This window comes from Nylanderia fulva, unplaced genomic scaffold (assembly GCF_048542155.1).
Source record: "Nylanderia fulva isolate GAGA-0341 unplaced genomic scaffold, ASM4854215v1 Scaffold5, whole genome shotgun sequence".
In the NCBI taxonomy this organism is placed as follows: Eukaryota; Metazoa; Arthropoda; class Insecta; order Hymenoptera; family Formicidae; genus Nylanderia; species Nylanderia fulva.
The window spans coordinates 3,237,082-3,253,616 of NW_028190587.1; the positions used below are offsets into that span (position 1 = coordinate 3,237,082).

General features: G+C 37.5%; 1 protein-coding gene across 1 annotated transcript in view; it reads left to right on the forward strand.

Moving 5' to 3' along the window:
• The window catches only part of LOC114941625 (Krueppel-like factor 6), a 315,820-nt gene extending 305,179 nt beyond the window's left edge, over nucleotides 1-10,641 (forward strand). Inside the window, exon 6 of the mRNA XM_085486964.1 lies at nucleotides 338-10,641. Within this exon, the coding sequence (XP_085343090.1) occupies nucleotides 338-513 (176 nt within the window). The 3' untranslated portion in view covers nucleotides 514-10,641. The remainder of the gene's footprint in view (nucleotides 1-337) is intronic.
• Nucleotides 10,642-16,535: the final 5,894 nt, after the last annotated feature.

Sequence of the window (16,535 nt, forward strand, 5' to 3'; positions counted from 1 at the left end):
ACTTCAAAACGAGTATCTTTATTTTTTAATATCAGTTTTTTTAAGGTTTAATACGAGGGCTTTTCATCTTTTATTATTCTGTCATATGTACTTGTAATTTATTTACGCGTAATTGTTCTTTCAAAGACTGCAAAGATTAAATTTTGTCTAATTATAGATAATCAAAATTGCATCTGTTTATTTGTTCTGTCTTATTAAAGCACATTTTACAGGATTAAAATTTTCTAATGATGTATTCCGAGAATGCGTACTCTAATTTCGTTGCCTCTGCGCGATTACCAGAGGCTGAAGTGTTTCGCCAGATTCGTTCACGTGGTTTTTCTTCCTTTTGTTTCAGGAGAGAAGCCGTACAAGTGCAGCTGGGTGGGCTGCGAGTGGCGATTTGCGCGTTCGGACGAATTGACGCGCCATTACCGCAAGCACACCGGCGCGAAACCGTTCAAATGTCGGCACTGCGACCGATGCTTCTCCCGCAGCGACCATCTAGCTCTTCACATGAAGAGACACGTGTAATCAATCGTTTCCGCGAACGGTTCCAACCGCGCGTCACCCGCAGTCGGGACTATCGGGACTTGTTCCTCGTGAAAACCGCGAAAATCTTTGACATCTACGCGAGGATCTATGCAATCTAGCATCTTCCGAGATCACCTAATAGCACTCTACAAATAGAGAGAGAGAGAGAGAGATCGACTCTCTAAACTTCTTGACGAACGAACATCGAGGAAATTTGCGAAATTAAATTTGCATTAGGTGATCGCAAGACTCGTCAGACTCTATCATTGACGGAAATCGAGCCTCGAAGATTATTGTTGAGCAAATCGATGATCCGCGAGACGCCGTTTAAGAGGTAATTGAAGATCGAGTTCGTGTCTAACAACGATCCGTCAAAACGATTCGGAGGAAAACTCGATCCAACAATCGGACGGGATGTTTGAAAACGTCACTTTATCAAAGTCCAAAGAATCGCGTGTATAACGACGTGCGTTTTCAAAGTGTGCTAACGTGTAAGAACGGGAGGTAAAAAAAGAAAAGAAAAACGAGCAATCAATGATGTTCGTCTTTAAGGGCCAAAGGAATGACACGAAGCTTCGGCCTCTCTAATTTTCGTGAATTCGAGGAGACCGAAGCATCGCGGCGGTCAGCTCATGATTCAACAAAGAGACTGCAGACTCGATGTAATGTATATAAAGGGAGACTTACCTTTGACGAAGGGAGCAGCTGAACAAAGAGTTGCCCGGGAAGTCTCGCACGAGAGACGTCAATCACTGCCAATTCGTTACATTCTAAGATCAGCGCTACCGTCGAGGGTTTTTCAAGCTGCGACTTCGTCCTGTATAATCGGAAGTCTTATAAAAAAAAAATGCAAAACAGAGAAGAGCTGACCGAAGAAAGCCTAAAACAAAAATATTTCGCCGAGCCTCAAATCGTTGCCACAACGCGCAGCAGCGGACGGATACTCAATTCGAATGCATGAAAAATTGTAATGTTAAATAAAAGATACGCTCCTACACACCACAAACCGTTTGCCTTTTCCAAAACGATTGAGTCGACGATCGTCGTGCTTATTATATCGCGTATAGAGATGAGATAATGTATCGTCGGATATCGCGAGCGTCATGTGTCGCGCGTGTACACTGTAAAAACTGTAGATGAAAAAAAAAAAAACAGATACGTAGATTTCGCGAGGACAATAATGCAGAGACTGTCGGTGCCAAATGTTATTTCCTTTCTCTTGCTTTACCTTCAGAAGCACCCCGCGTAGGCAACTCGCGGTTAAAAGCGCGCGCGCGCGCGACACTCGCGGGACCCTCGACGATCTCTCGGTATTAACGGAATCGCACGCAGCGGAGAGTCAAAGCGGACGCGACGCGTGGTAATTGAATACGTGATTTCGACCAGTTTCGACGGCAATGGGATTTGCCGCGCCAGGTGCTAATCCTGAATTTACAGTGCGAATTACAACGTGGCTCGCCGCCGACTCTGTCGCGCTGCCATACAGTTTCGCTTGCAACGAAGCTTACGAAGCTTGCGAGATCCGATTGTTTCGCTTAGGGCTACTTATAGCTGATTTTTATTAAATATCGAATTCTACTTTCAGGTAATTATAATTATTTTTTCAGGTCAATCATTCTTGACGCTACGATCTTTATATTCTTGAGAAATTTTTTTTCTTCGAACTTTGCATGATTTTTTAGAAAATTTTTTTTTGTAAACTTTGTGGATTTTCACATATATTATAATGAATAGAGTCTTGAATCACGCGTTTGAATTTAATATTTACATAGTTTGATATTAACTTTTATTTGTCGTACTGCAAAATATTTTATTGCCTTTCATTATTATCTTTAGAGGGGCAGAAAAATTTATTAAAAATAAAATCTTGAATTGTGAGATATTTTTGAAAATATTAATATTTTAAAATACAATATCAAAGTCATTCTGAAACTGATAATCGCAAAATTTACATATATCTAAAATAGATTATTTTTAGATTTAAGAAATATAAAATTTTAATGTGGATATATCTCAGAATCTAGAAGAGTCCGCAATGTGATTCAAAGTGCATCTGATTCAAGATTCTATATCCACTATAAAAATTTAAATGATTCGTGTAAATCTTTTCGCAACTGTACCGTGATCTCTTTTTTATAACATTATGTGGTATATGCTCGAGCGAGGGAATCATTTGTCGAAACAATCACATCATGAAAAAGTCAGTAGAAAATACAAATATATATATTTTTTAATATTCTCGTCATACACTAATTGAAACAATGTAGATAAGGAATTATATACGAACAGTATTCATATAAGATTTTCGTGCATCTTTCACGCAACATTTCACGAATGATTCTCTGTCTCGTGTATTATAATTGACGGCAGATAGTCGACTTTATCATTTTGTATCCGCGAGCGCGTTGTTTCTACAACATCATGTGATCATCAGCAGGAGATTGCTCGTCTCGCTCATCATCGATCCAAAAGGTCCCGATATTACGATATTTACGATATATCGCGCGCAGCAATCGAATATTTCGGCGACGATGCCGAAAAGAAAAAAAAATAACACGAACGAAGATCATTGTGACGTGCACTCATCAAAAAAAAAAAAAAAAAAAAAAAGAAAAAAGAAAAAAGAAAGGAAAGAAGTAACTTGAAGAAGACTAACTTTTCCTGATGTAAGAGGCAAAATAGGACAGATGAAGAAAAATAACTAAATTTTAAATGTTCAGTGGCCAAATAAATTAATTAATACGCACGTAGAATCTAAAGGTATCGTACCTACGTCGAGTAAGCCCGACTGTGACGGAGTGTCATCGGCACGGAGAGTTCGTGCGAATGCATGTGCATGCGAGTGCGGCTGCGTTTATGTTTGCGTGAGTCATCGATGCGCGCGTGTATACGTATCTGCGTGTGATGGAGAGTTGTGTATGAGGAGTGTGTATATTTCTTTCCACGGATATGCCAAACCTGAAAGAGGTAAGGAATCCAAAGGAGGAGACGAGCAGAAAACACTGAGTTTGTATGTCGTGCAATTTTTTCAATGTTTTATTATTTGTTACCATTGTTCACGATTAATTATAAATAAATAAATAAATATATATATATATATATATATATATGTAGCACATTTACAATTTTAGGATATAACGGTCATGAAGCCAGACATCTTTTTGATAGATATATTCGGATACCGCGTGGTCGTCGTCACGTTCGCGACTTTTCCCCCCTACCCCCCACCCCCGATCTTTTTTTTCTGACGGGCAAGATGTAATTAAAAGTACACATAGTACAAGAGAAAAGAAATTACCGCGCGCGAAGTCTCGTCTCTTTGACCTCGACGGCCTCTCGTGAAAAATTCCATACCGGCCGCTGGAACGAAAGTAACAGAAGATAAAATTGTCGTCGCGACGACTTGTTAGAGCCGCGCATCTATAATTTGCTCTCAGACTCGTGCACCTAGGTTCGTACGTAGGCGTAGTGGAGAAAGAATCGACGAGAAATTGAAGACGCGCGAAAGAGAAGACTCTGTCCGGACGAGAGAGATCTTTTTCGCGTGAGGAACGGGTGTTTCCAATCGAGGCGACCAACGAGCTCTGTAGATATATGTATATCGCTAAGCTAAAACGGCGCGAACGTCGTTTTAAAAACGAGATCGAGTAGATGAAGGCGCGTGCAATTGCGTGAATAATCAACAAGAAACGAGATGTGAAAAGCGCGAATACTTTGAATAAAAAAGTAGCTAGACGTTTAGATAGATAGATGGATAGCTAAGTCGTTAGATAGGCACTTAGATAGACAGATAAATAGATTGACGAACGGAAATAGAACGAGTGCGTCCAAGAATGCTTGCGACGGATATATGTAGGTAGATGATTATACACATAGGTAGAAATATAAGTATCTAAGAAAACTCTAAGGAACCTTAGGAGAAACAGTATCGTTGTACGCGGTACGATAACTGAACATAAATGTTTTATGATACTTGCGTACAAGAAAAACGAGATGAATACTAAAGAATAAAAAAATAAAAGCATACATATAAAATTAAGTGGTAATAAAAAAAATAAAAAACAGTACGATTATAATTGTATTATCGTGGTCTAAGGTATTTTCAGTCATGTTGTATAGTAATTGTAAATTTAACACGACTTTGAAAAGAAAGAAAGAATGTGAGAAAGTAATAATCCGAAAGAGAAAGAGAGAGGTAGAGAAAATGAGAAAGATGTGGAAAGTGTTGCGCGATTCGCTTTGCATGAGAACACAAAATGAATCGAAAAAAAGATAATGGATAAAATGGACGGACGACATCGGTCTCGAGTCTTGCAAAATTTGTATAATAAACGTCCCCGGAGAATTAAACGCGGAATGAGCGGACGGAAAAAGGTATGTAAGGAGCTCCCTTTTAATAATAATGTTAATAATAAATAACAAATACTCGCGGTAACAGGGCACTGCGACGAGCGCGACGGTAGATGTAACTACGTAAATTTCGAAGCACTTATCCCCATAGGAACGGAAAAGAAAGGAGAGAGAATTTGATGTTATTACTATATAAAGTTACGAGAAAGAAGAAGATTTGCTGCAATTCAAGACGTCTGCTATAAGCTCATTTGTTGCGATAATTTTCTGTGTATTTACTTGCATAAACACTTATCGTTCCTTTTTCCTATTATTTTTATACGAGAAATATTTTTATTTCTGTTTTGCTCATACGAATTATAGAAATTATATATTCTCTTTTTCTTTTTATCGCTTTTATATCAAAAACGAAAATAAATAATTTTTTTTTCTTGTTTACTGATGCATCGCGGACGTCATGTATTGCCAAATACGTATTCAAAATACTACACTGATAACTGATAGAACTAATATTATTTTTGGGGAATTTCCTCGTTAGAGAAGAGTTAAATAGGTAATGAAGAAAATGATTACTATTAATACTGATATAAGGATTTTATGAAGAAAGACTTAAAAAGAACAGCGAGAGAGGGAGATAAAAGAAAGAGAAGTAGAGAAAAAACTTGAGATATAGAAAGGAAAAGAGAGAAAGAGAATAATTATGCAAGTGAATATAGAAGCACAAGTGGCAATATGTGAATGAAGAGTGAAAGTGTATGACAATTGGATGAGAGTAAAAAAACGAGAGAAAAAGAAAGACAAGACACGTGAGAGAGAGAGAGAGCGAAAGATTAACAAGAAAGATAAAGATGATATAACTTATATTTTTAAAAAGTGACCTTTGGCATTTAAAGACTTGTAAAAATCGTGCAACGAGTTAAATAAACAAACAAAATCAAGGGCGCAGTATATTAAGAGGCGTCCGTCCTTTTCCGTGTCTCTTATTTCATGTACATGATGCACATACATATACACATAATACAAACACACACACTGTACTCGCTCGTTGAAATACTCAAATATAGATACAACTTAATTAATTCTGAGACATTTTTTCTAAACTGCGATATATATTGACATGCCCTATATTTCTAAAAGTCTTGTCAAGCTCATGTACAGATACATACACGGGGTCCGAAATAAAGAAAGAATCCATCGACAATCGTCGAATACATCCGTGCTTCTAATCTAAATATGAAATTGAAAAAAGCAGTGGGATAAAAAAGGAGGGAAGAAAAGGAAAGAGACAGGATAAAATAGCAGATAGGTGAGAAAAGTCGGAAGTCGAGTGTGGGAAAAGTAAATGAGACATGTAAATGGATTCCTTTAAAAAACACACACATCTTACATAAGACACGGCCAATCAGTAAACACGTTTACCAATAGGCAGACGATTATCTCGGGGCCTACAAGAACAAAAATGATTTCGGTCAATATGATTCTCGTGCCTCGCTCGCGTGTGATCGCTTTCGATTATCGCGAAAATCGAATTTCCTCATTTTCGAATCGAAATTCCGATATTTACGTAAACGCGACAATGAGAAAGAAAAACTCGTTGAAAAAACGATTGTCAGGAGTGAAACTTTTCTTCACGACGAGGCATCGAGTATCAAAGTAAAAAAAATGAAAGAAACTTAGTCAACAAACAGTCACCGTATAGTCACTAATGTCATTCAACACATTACTCATGATAGGATAGCATTTTTAGGGATTTTATACAGGCATGCAACGGCGTTCTATGTTTTAGCCGAAATTTACTACCGATGATTATTGACGTTTCTTCGTATATGTATGTAAGCCGAGTGCGTGCAGACACGTAATAAAGGATAAAGGTGAACGAAAAAAGGCATGATAAGGATGATAAGGGAGTGAGAAAGCAGAGAGAAAGAGAGAAGTTGCAGGGAAAGTGAGAGACAAATGCAAGAGTCACATAGCAAAAAATCATTTTTCCAGAATTCTGTACCTCTCGTTGCGTATACATTTCTATTTATATAACTGTGCATATTAACATATTATAGTAATGTGATTTCTTACATGTAATCATGAGCGCGGAGAAACGTGAAAAAGAATCATTAAGGGAGTATTTTATATTACGAAACAAAACGAACAAAAAAAAAATAATAAAAAGATGCGAGAGCGAAAGGAAAAGAAAGTGCGAAAGAGAACGAATGCGAGATGTAAAAGCGATAAATAATTCTTATAATCGCAGCTTTTTTTGCCACTGAAGTATATAATTAAAAATAAGGAACGCGCTTGCACAGTTGTCGCTCTTTTCTCTCGGCGTCATTTCTTCTTCTTCTTCGTCTTCTTCTTCCTGCTCTTCTTCTCATATCGCTAATACGATCGCTATTTTTTCCATGTTTTCGATGTTCAAAATAAATAACTATCTGCATATATTAAATTCGTTTCAATATCGTTATATCTATCTACGTAAGGGCTACAACAACGAAAGAAACATCATCAGTAAAATAACGCTAATGAAAATCCATTGTACATTCAAGTATATGATCAGCTTTCTATATATGTGATGTCGCACTCTTCGCTCTATGCAGACATCTCATCATTGTCATTTTTCGGGAAAAGCCGGGTGATTATCGACCATCTTGTCGAAAACGAGCCATCGATTTGCATTTCTTAAAGGCTGTCCATCGAAAACCGATGCAAGGACTTTCCAATCGCTTCCCACACCGTCGCTCTCGAAAAAAAAAAAAAATTCTCTCTTCATATCTCATGCGGCACTGCGTAAACGCTTCGCGTCACGAGTCGTTCGTACGTATCGATTACAACGTGGGATAGATGCATCTACATGGCTGTGCATAATACCGTGCACGCGCGGGAGCTTGAATCTGTCTACCAAATCCTCTATCCATCCGGGAGATGTGTATATGTGATCGTATATATTTCTTTTTTAAATTAGTAACTTATTTCTCCCCCTCCCTCTCGTGCGCTACAAAATGAGTGTCATAAACCTGTGTCATAGATCAGCGAAAGAAAGTCGATGGTCGCGCGCAAAAAAAAACACCGGGCAAAAATGTGTGAATTGTATACGATTCTAGAAACCTGACTGTTTTCGACGACAAACTACACAGACTGCGTAATAAAAGATTGCAAATAAAAAAAGAATACATTTAAGAGAGAGAGAAAGGAAGAGAAAGACATTTTTCCAAAGTTGAGACACACTAACCATTTGCCGCGACTCCCAAAAGTCTGAGACGCGCTGGTTTACTTCGAAGACTCGACGTTTTGTACAAGGTGTAGCGAGCTCGTATAACGAGCGTAGTAGGTGATCACATGTGATATTTGTGTATCGGCTATTATATATAAATAAATAAATATATATATATATATATAAATATAAATATATGTAAATGTATATTATATTAGAGTACTCCGTTAGGATATTATGGCTGGTAGTTAGAAAAAAAGGATATAAAGGGGTGAGAGATGTAGAGAAAAAAAGGGAGAGAGAAGAAAGACGAAAGCGTCGAGCCCTATCGAACGTTCCGCCGTAAATAAGCGAACGCCTCGTGGACGGAAGGGTAAAACGAGAGGAAATGAAATGAAAATAAAACTTTCCGCGGAAACACACCGCTCCCGCCTAATTGCGTAGGCCTACTTGCCGGTTTCGAAAAAAAAGCGGTTCGTCAATTCGGACGGGGAAAAAGTATATAATCGACAAGACTGCAAAATAAAAGAAAAGTGCAACAAACGACGAGAATATATAGATACGAGCTTATAAAAAGGGAATCGGCACGCGAGCGTCCGAATTTCCGAATTTTTCCACAGGTTGTGTAGTCATAAATATTTGTTAAAGTTAATTCGAGTTTCAAAACCGAGATTTCGCGGCGAGGGAAGGAATTAATCGATTCTTTATTTCTTTCTAAAAAAAAAAAAAGATAAGTAATAAGGGATGGAGAATCTGTGTCGAATATCCCGGTTAACTTTAACTAGTATTTATGGGAACCGTCCTATCAAATTCTCACGGGCAAAGCGCACGAGACGCAACGCGTGACTCCGACACGAAATTCTTCAAAGTCGGAATAATCGATTCTCTCGATCGCAAGAAGAAACGCGAACACACACACACACACACACACACACACCACGCAGGACACGACCATTTGCGAAAATCTTCACAGAAAATAATGTCACTCGAGTCCAAAAGACGAGTAGTTTCGCGATTGCATATAATCGGTCAGTTGACTCCTTTACTTCTTTCTCTGCCTGCTTGCAGGATGAGTGTCCCTTTGCGACCTTTCCATACCGATGCGTAAAACGTACCGCAAGAATGTCAGCTGCAATAAAGATCGAGTCATTCGGCGGCGCCTCATATTTTGTCTTGGAATTTTTCTGCTTTCCCTCGGATTTGATCCGTCTGTTAAATTGACGAGTTTTTTCATCCTTATATATACATATTCTCTCTGCCCGATGCTCTGAACGATACCCCGCATTTAAAGTCGATGGTCTTTGAAGTACGTACGAGCTTCGTCCTGCGCGTACGTCGTCAAGTGTCATACTTTTTTCTTTTTCTCTTTTTCGATTCCTTAGATTGCTTTCGCACTCGACGGAGAACAGGGAAGCGACGCGAAGGAGAGATTAGCGAGTGTTAGCGAAGCTTTGGCGACGGTTCGCTAAACTGTCTGGCGATGAGAGAGAGAGAGAGTTATATGTGCGACGAGAAAGAGAGAAGGAGTGCGCGAATGCGAATACACGAGTGTGTGCGCGCGCGAATGAGAGTGTGTGTGCGTAAAAGAGATGTACAAAAAAACGAAAGAGAACAACCAATTGTATGTAATTGCTTGCGTATATGTGTATATGTGTATGTATGCGCGCCAAATGTGTAGAAATCTGCGTGACGCGAGAATCAAACTTTGTGCGATATTTCTTAGTATATTCGCCAGAATTTTTATATAAATTATTTACTACACAGAGTCTTTATTATATATATATTATCTTTATATTAATGAACGCTATGGTTAATATTATTATTAATGTTAAATATCATTATTATGTAATTATTAAGGTAACGCAAATATTGTTCTTTCTTTTCTATCGTCGATTGTACAAAAGAGCAGAGGGTGCCGTCTAAGTTTAAATGTTTAGCACGTAGATTATTTGTAGTGTTATCATGTATACATATTATGATTGATTGGTTAACTAATTATATTTTGTATAATTAAGTGTGTAGGACGGGGGAAAGGGATCGTTTTGCGAGCGTTGCCCCTTTGCCTACTACATTTTTGCGATTGAGTCTTTAATTCGATGTGTGCACGAATCGCTGAATAGTCGATGAAGCGCGCCGCGGAGTGAGCGACGTCGATTTAACAAGCGTGAGCTTAAAAAAGGAGAAAAACGAGAGACAAAACGAGTCTCTCTCTCTCTCGATATGGGACGCGACACTCGGAGCGACGATTTCGGTGGAATGGACGCGCGCGCGAGGATGGAAATTTTATTTTTATTCTTTTTCAGATATGCCATCTTTCTTTGCGCGCGCCTCTCGAAATTTCGAACTCTCTCGTCGATCGAGGATCGATTATAACGATGAATTATATAGAACGTTACCCGAGACATCTCTCACTCGCGCGAGCGCGCCACGTTTTGTCGATTTATAATTGTTGTCCGCCTAGAGATTTTTGCGTTAATCGAAAAAAAACGCATGCTTCTTCTTCGGCTATCGAAGCGACCAGGCCGGCCGCGTGCTTTGTAAATAATTCATTAATAAACAAATTTCTCATCGTGCTTGAGTGAGCTTTTGCTTTCAAGAGTCCTCCTTAAGAGCGTGCTTATGTTTCGCGCTAATAATGTCGGCGCGTTATACCTATATATATATATATATATATGTGTGTATATATATATATATATATATATATATATATATATATGCGTGATTCACCACAAATTAATGTTGCATCGAACCTTGCACTCGATTCAGCAAACTGTGAATTCTTCTTCGAACTTTACAGCAGATCGAGCTGCTAAAATTTGCATCGCGTCGCGCAACCTCGACCTCGAGAGAGGATATAAATTCGATATATCGAACGCGAAATTGCGCTCGAGTCGAAACCCGAGCTTTCCTATTATTAGACACGAATTAGCGCCAGGGCCGGCCCATCTGCTAATAAACGTATTCTCGATAGAGCGATTAAATCTGTTTTTCATTTTTCAAGCGCAATTCAAACCGTGCAAGAAAAATATGCGTATGTGTGAGTCGTGTCCGTGACATGAAATATACTTGATGTTTTGCACTGAACGTCGAGAAGGATTATTGCAGAGCAGTTAAGAGCAGTGGAAAATAAAATCGCTAAATTTCAATAAAAAAGCATTTGTTACTTTTCTGTGCTGTCGTCTCAGTTAGGAAAGTCATCGCCCTCACACTGATCCACGACGACCGTAGAAAGTCTGCTAATTAATGTATGCTAATTAACGCTATTACGCATTTAGCTAATCCTTTAACTCCAAGATATCGTTACCTTTCGATCCGTTTGCCTTGTAAAACCTGACGCGCAAAAGAAAAATTGTCAGATGACGTTTACCCGCCTCGAGATCGCGCGAAAGAAATGGCTGTATCCAAGCGGAGAAGGAAAAGAGACAAAAGAAGTCAGGTCCGCGAATGAGTGTTTTAGATGAATGAGAGAAAGAGAGATAGAGAGAGAGAGAATGCGGAAAGAACGTTAACGAAAGAGAGAGAGAGAGAGAGAGAAAAAAAAATGTACGCGAGAGGGTGAAAACGGACGAGCGAAATAGCACGAGTGAATGAGAAATTGGATGAATTAAAAAGGCGGGAAAGTATATATACATGCGCGAGAGGCTGCATGACACGAGGCGCGTATACGAGAGAGAAGAAAATGAGCGGCTCGGGCCAGCCTCGCAGCACTTTATTCCTCTTCATTCTTTTCTTTCCTCTCTTGGTGGCTCTTATATTACATCGTAGCGTACTCTAAATATCGTTATTTTTTAAGGAGATATTACACGAAGATGGAATATAAACGCGCGATATTGAAATATATATATAAATATATATATTTATTTTCTAAGATATAATATATATATCATCTATATATGTATATTATTAAATTATGATAATGCACAAATGTAATTATATGTACATGTATAATTATTATCTTGCTCTACATTCGTCACGGTGGTGAGGGACGGAATGCGGGATCGGGGAATGATTTGTGACGCCGGTCGTGGAAGAGGGATGAGGGAGGATGAAAATCGAAGATGTTGCGCGGTGCGATGGCAAGCGAAAAGGGACTCTGTGAATGCGCGCGAAGGGCGGGGGTGGAGAGGAAGGGAACGGGGGGGGGGAGGGAGGCTTGCGGCCGCTGTAACCTCATCTTTCATGAATAGCTTGTATTTCTGCTCAGTGCAAAATAAAACGTACGTTCCTGTTGAAAAAAAATTAAAAAAAAAAAAAAAACAAAGAACGACTTATTCGTCTCGTCTTCTTCTTTCGTCCCCTCGTATTTAGCAGCGCCCAGGCCCTCTTCTCGAAACCCTCTCGGATAAATTACCAATTGTGGTTTCTTTTGAAAAAAATATAAACGCAAGCGGTCGATATCGGAAGAAACGCAGACGCAGGTAAGTATCGTAATAATTTCACGAGATCTAGAAGTACATATGAGGCACTTCGTCAAATTTTATTATATATACTGCAATTTTTTAAACCTACAATCAGAAAGCAGCAGCTTAAGTTCTGGTATTTGGTGCTGAAAGAGAAAAAAAAATTTTTTAATCTGATCAACGACTGATGTAGTCTTCACATACTATGGCTCGCTTTCGACTCTCGGCTGTATTCATTCTTAGCTGTGAAGTTAGGTCGTTTTCGTCGTCAGTTGGCGACACCGCAGTCTTGCGATCAGTGATGAAGATCAGTCTCACGCGAGACGTACAGCGTGGAGATGCACGAGTCTAATGGAATCACAGGTATTTGATCGAAGATTTTTGTTGCAATTCTTTTTGTTCACATTTTCAGCTAAAGATTTAAATATGGAATTTTTATGCACTGCATAATTAATTAATATATCTTTATACATGCATTGCAATAATAATTTTTATGCATGCGTTGACAATTTTATTATCAAGAATTAATATAACTTCGCGCGTAATTATATTCAGTTAGATTAAACGAGATGAGAAAAAATATATATTTGAGATAGATTTAAAAGTTATAAAAATTGATTGATTATCTTCTTTGCATAACTTGCATTATTCTTCGGGTTAGTATTGGACCTGACTGCATTCTCAATTCGAATAGCGAATTTCATATTTAGATTGGTGAAAATTTAACGTATTGAAATATATTTTACTTTAAATATTGTTGGAAAAATTATTGTTTGTAAAGATTGCAACAAAATAATAATTTATAATTTTATCTTGTTGTTTTGATTTATTTGAAATAATGAAAAATTGTGCGAATATAGTGAAGATCTATTATCGATACAGTTATATATTGTTTATCGATTGATTTAATTATCAATGATAATTTGTATTATTTTTTAATAGTTGTTGCAATTCGCATTTCGAATAGAAATTTGAGAATATGTAGAGTGTCTTGTATCGCTACTTTACTCCTCAAGTGTTGCTATGCTAATAATAACACGCTGAGTGGCTGTTATAACAATAACACAGTATATATCCTAAAGATCAAATATCATATATTATAATTAATATCCTGCCGTCCCGAATTATTTAACATTTTATACATTGTTTTGTAAATTGATGATGCTAAAATTCTATACAGTAATTCAATTTTACGTTAATAAATCAATTATCATCAGAAATAAAATTCAACATTTTTTCGAAGGAAATTTATTTTATTGTAATCAAGAAACTATTTGTATATAAATTAATTTACGATTAATATTATTACTTTATATCTTACTAAATTTTTATTTTTTTTTTTTAAAGAATGATTTTGAAAGTCAAGAATTTTCTATTGATTTTAATAAGTCAATCTAAAGAAATTTAATTGTGAATTTTTTTGCGAAACAATTTATACTTTTTTCATTTATTCAAAATATTGTGTGCTTTAATTTCGTCAAATCATTTATCATTACGCTAGTCAATGCTAAATTATTTTTCATTTTAATAGATTTACGAGAGCTGCATTTAAGTATGCGTATAGTCATTTCTAATTATATATTAATATTTCAAAAGATAAAAACCTCAAAACAAAAAATATATGCAAATAAATTGTGCAAGTTTTATCTTTTCCCCGTGCACATGCGAGTTATAATAAATTAAAATAAATACTCGAAGAGTGAGCGCCTCCCACTGTAATGCACGTTGCAACATGTCGTAAAAGTGAATTCTTGCATTTACTGCAAAGCATCAAATGTTATTCAAATTTACATTTTATTGCGAAATTATTTATTTAGAAATGTAAATTAACTTTGTTATTTTTTAAACAACAGAAATTCATTATTTTTTTTCTAAAAACAAAAAATTTCACGCGTATAATGAAAGCAATTACTGTGTGTGTATACGTCTGTATACTTTTTTCAAGTATTATTATATACATAATTTCTAGAATTAAATATTTATATATTTTATTAAAGCAGTATTACAAATAATATATGTTTATTTCTAAAAATTTTATTTAAAATAACACTGGAATCGTCCTGTTTTATGCAAATTATAAAAAAGACATCTCGGCGTTCGCAATTAATTTCTCAAACCGCGTTATTTGTCACGAGCTATATGGAGGGTGGATTTGAAAAGGAAAACATTTATTTTGAGAATGTCTTCTGGCCAGAGTTAGGCTTATAAAAACGAGCAAGACATTGTCGCTTTGCTCCTCGAAGATACGTATAACCCGACCCCTTTTTCGCTTCGTTTCTTTTCGAGGATTAGGGTCGGCGGTCCCTCCTCTCCCAAAAGATACGTGACGTAGTTCATGGAGGAGGATGAATACTTCACCTGACGTTGCAAGCGAACTGTAACGAAACAGCGGACCGCACTCACTGGTGGAAGCGATGCATTCCACGTTACAGCGAGGTACGCGAGCTACGTTCTTGGCGTTGCGAGCCAATTCTGTCCGGATGTACACGCGGCACTGTAATATGGTCTTGTATATCGCTCAGAATATTCTGCATGAATCGCCGAGGCCCTTTTGTTCCGCAAACGGCCTCGTATATATATGAAAACAACTTGTTTGTGCGGTACGAACGCGGTTAACATACATGCCGGCACCACATTGTTTCATATGATCGATGTTTCGTATGTTTTCGCATGTATAATGTTGCACTTTAAAGGATGTATTATTAATCTGATAATTAAAGCAGCACATTCTAAGCTATCATTAGATCAGATCATTAACGCGTTAAATTCAGTTTGCTTTGCGCATTAATCTATAAATTAAAGCTACGTGTCAGAATTAATGTAGCATGAGAAAATGCTTGATAGATTTATATAGAAAGTACGTTCATGTGATTTCGCATTAAAAAGAAAAAGGAAAGAGATTAAGCGAAGAATGAGCAAGGAAATAACAAAAATTACAAGCAGCTACTCTTTGTACGAACGTGCAACGGTTACATTTGTCTCTGTCTCGACGAAATCGTGAACGTATCTAACGGCAGTCAGCGGAATTGCTGGAAAATTTTCGGAGTGTATCCTCGCCAAGAACGTAGGAACACCGGACGGGCTAGCGGACTGTAAGAAAATTATTGCGAGTGCCTGGCAAAGAGGTAAAACCCTTAAACGTCTTCCTTCCTGAGAGGAAGGGGAAAGAGAGTACCTTTCGCATGGTGAGCCGGATCCGCTTAATCCGAGGCACTTCAGCCGATCCGGATACCCTGAAACTAAAGAACCGCCGTTCGTACAGGATACAGGGAATGGTCGAGGAAGGACTTAAAAGGGTCACAATGGTATCTACTGCCACTAGATTGAAGAAACCGCAAATTGATCGTTCATTTGTTAGATAGCTTTACGAAACTGCACGACGTAACTGAAAGACATTTATCATTTTACGTTCATGTGATTAATATGATAATGCTAATAATAACAAAATGAATTAAATAATGTCGCAATTAATTAAAAAAATTAATCACAATTAATTGAAAAAAAATATATATATATGTTATTTAAAGATAAATGTATATTGAGTTAAATAATCCCAAATATTAGAATGAAAAATAATAGCTCGTAACTTTGAAATGTAAAAAATATTTTGATGCTCTTTCCGTTCCCTTGTTTGATCGTTTTTCGTATCAATCACGGTTTAAATCGGCAGGGAGATGCGATCTCGAAGATCATGGGGATAGGTATCGAATGCCACAGGTTCGCAGAGACGGCCAATGCGAAGAAACGCTGCCCGGCTTGTCGGAGTGAAATCGCAGATCCTATCTTGCGACCTCCTCAGGAAGTCGGCGCGTTCTCAAGTGTCTCGTCGGAATTTAATTCTGCCGGGCACGCGAGCGTACCTAGTATGCAGTTATTTGATATCCGATATTTTCTTTTCTGGCTCGCGAATCCATGTAGAATGAAGTCGGCCTGCGAATCTGCCGGATCCGCGTTATTGTCAGATGAGAGAATTCGCTTAAGGATATTTGACGTAGACAGGTATTGGGACACCACTCTCCTACATTTTCACATCGTCCTTTTAAATCGTACTATTTAAATCGTATTAT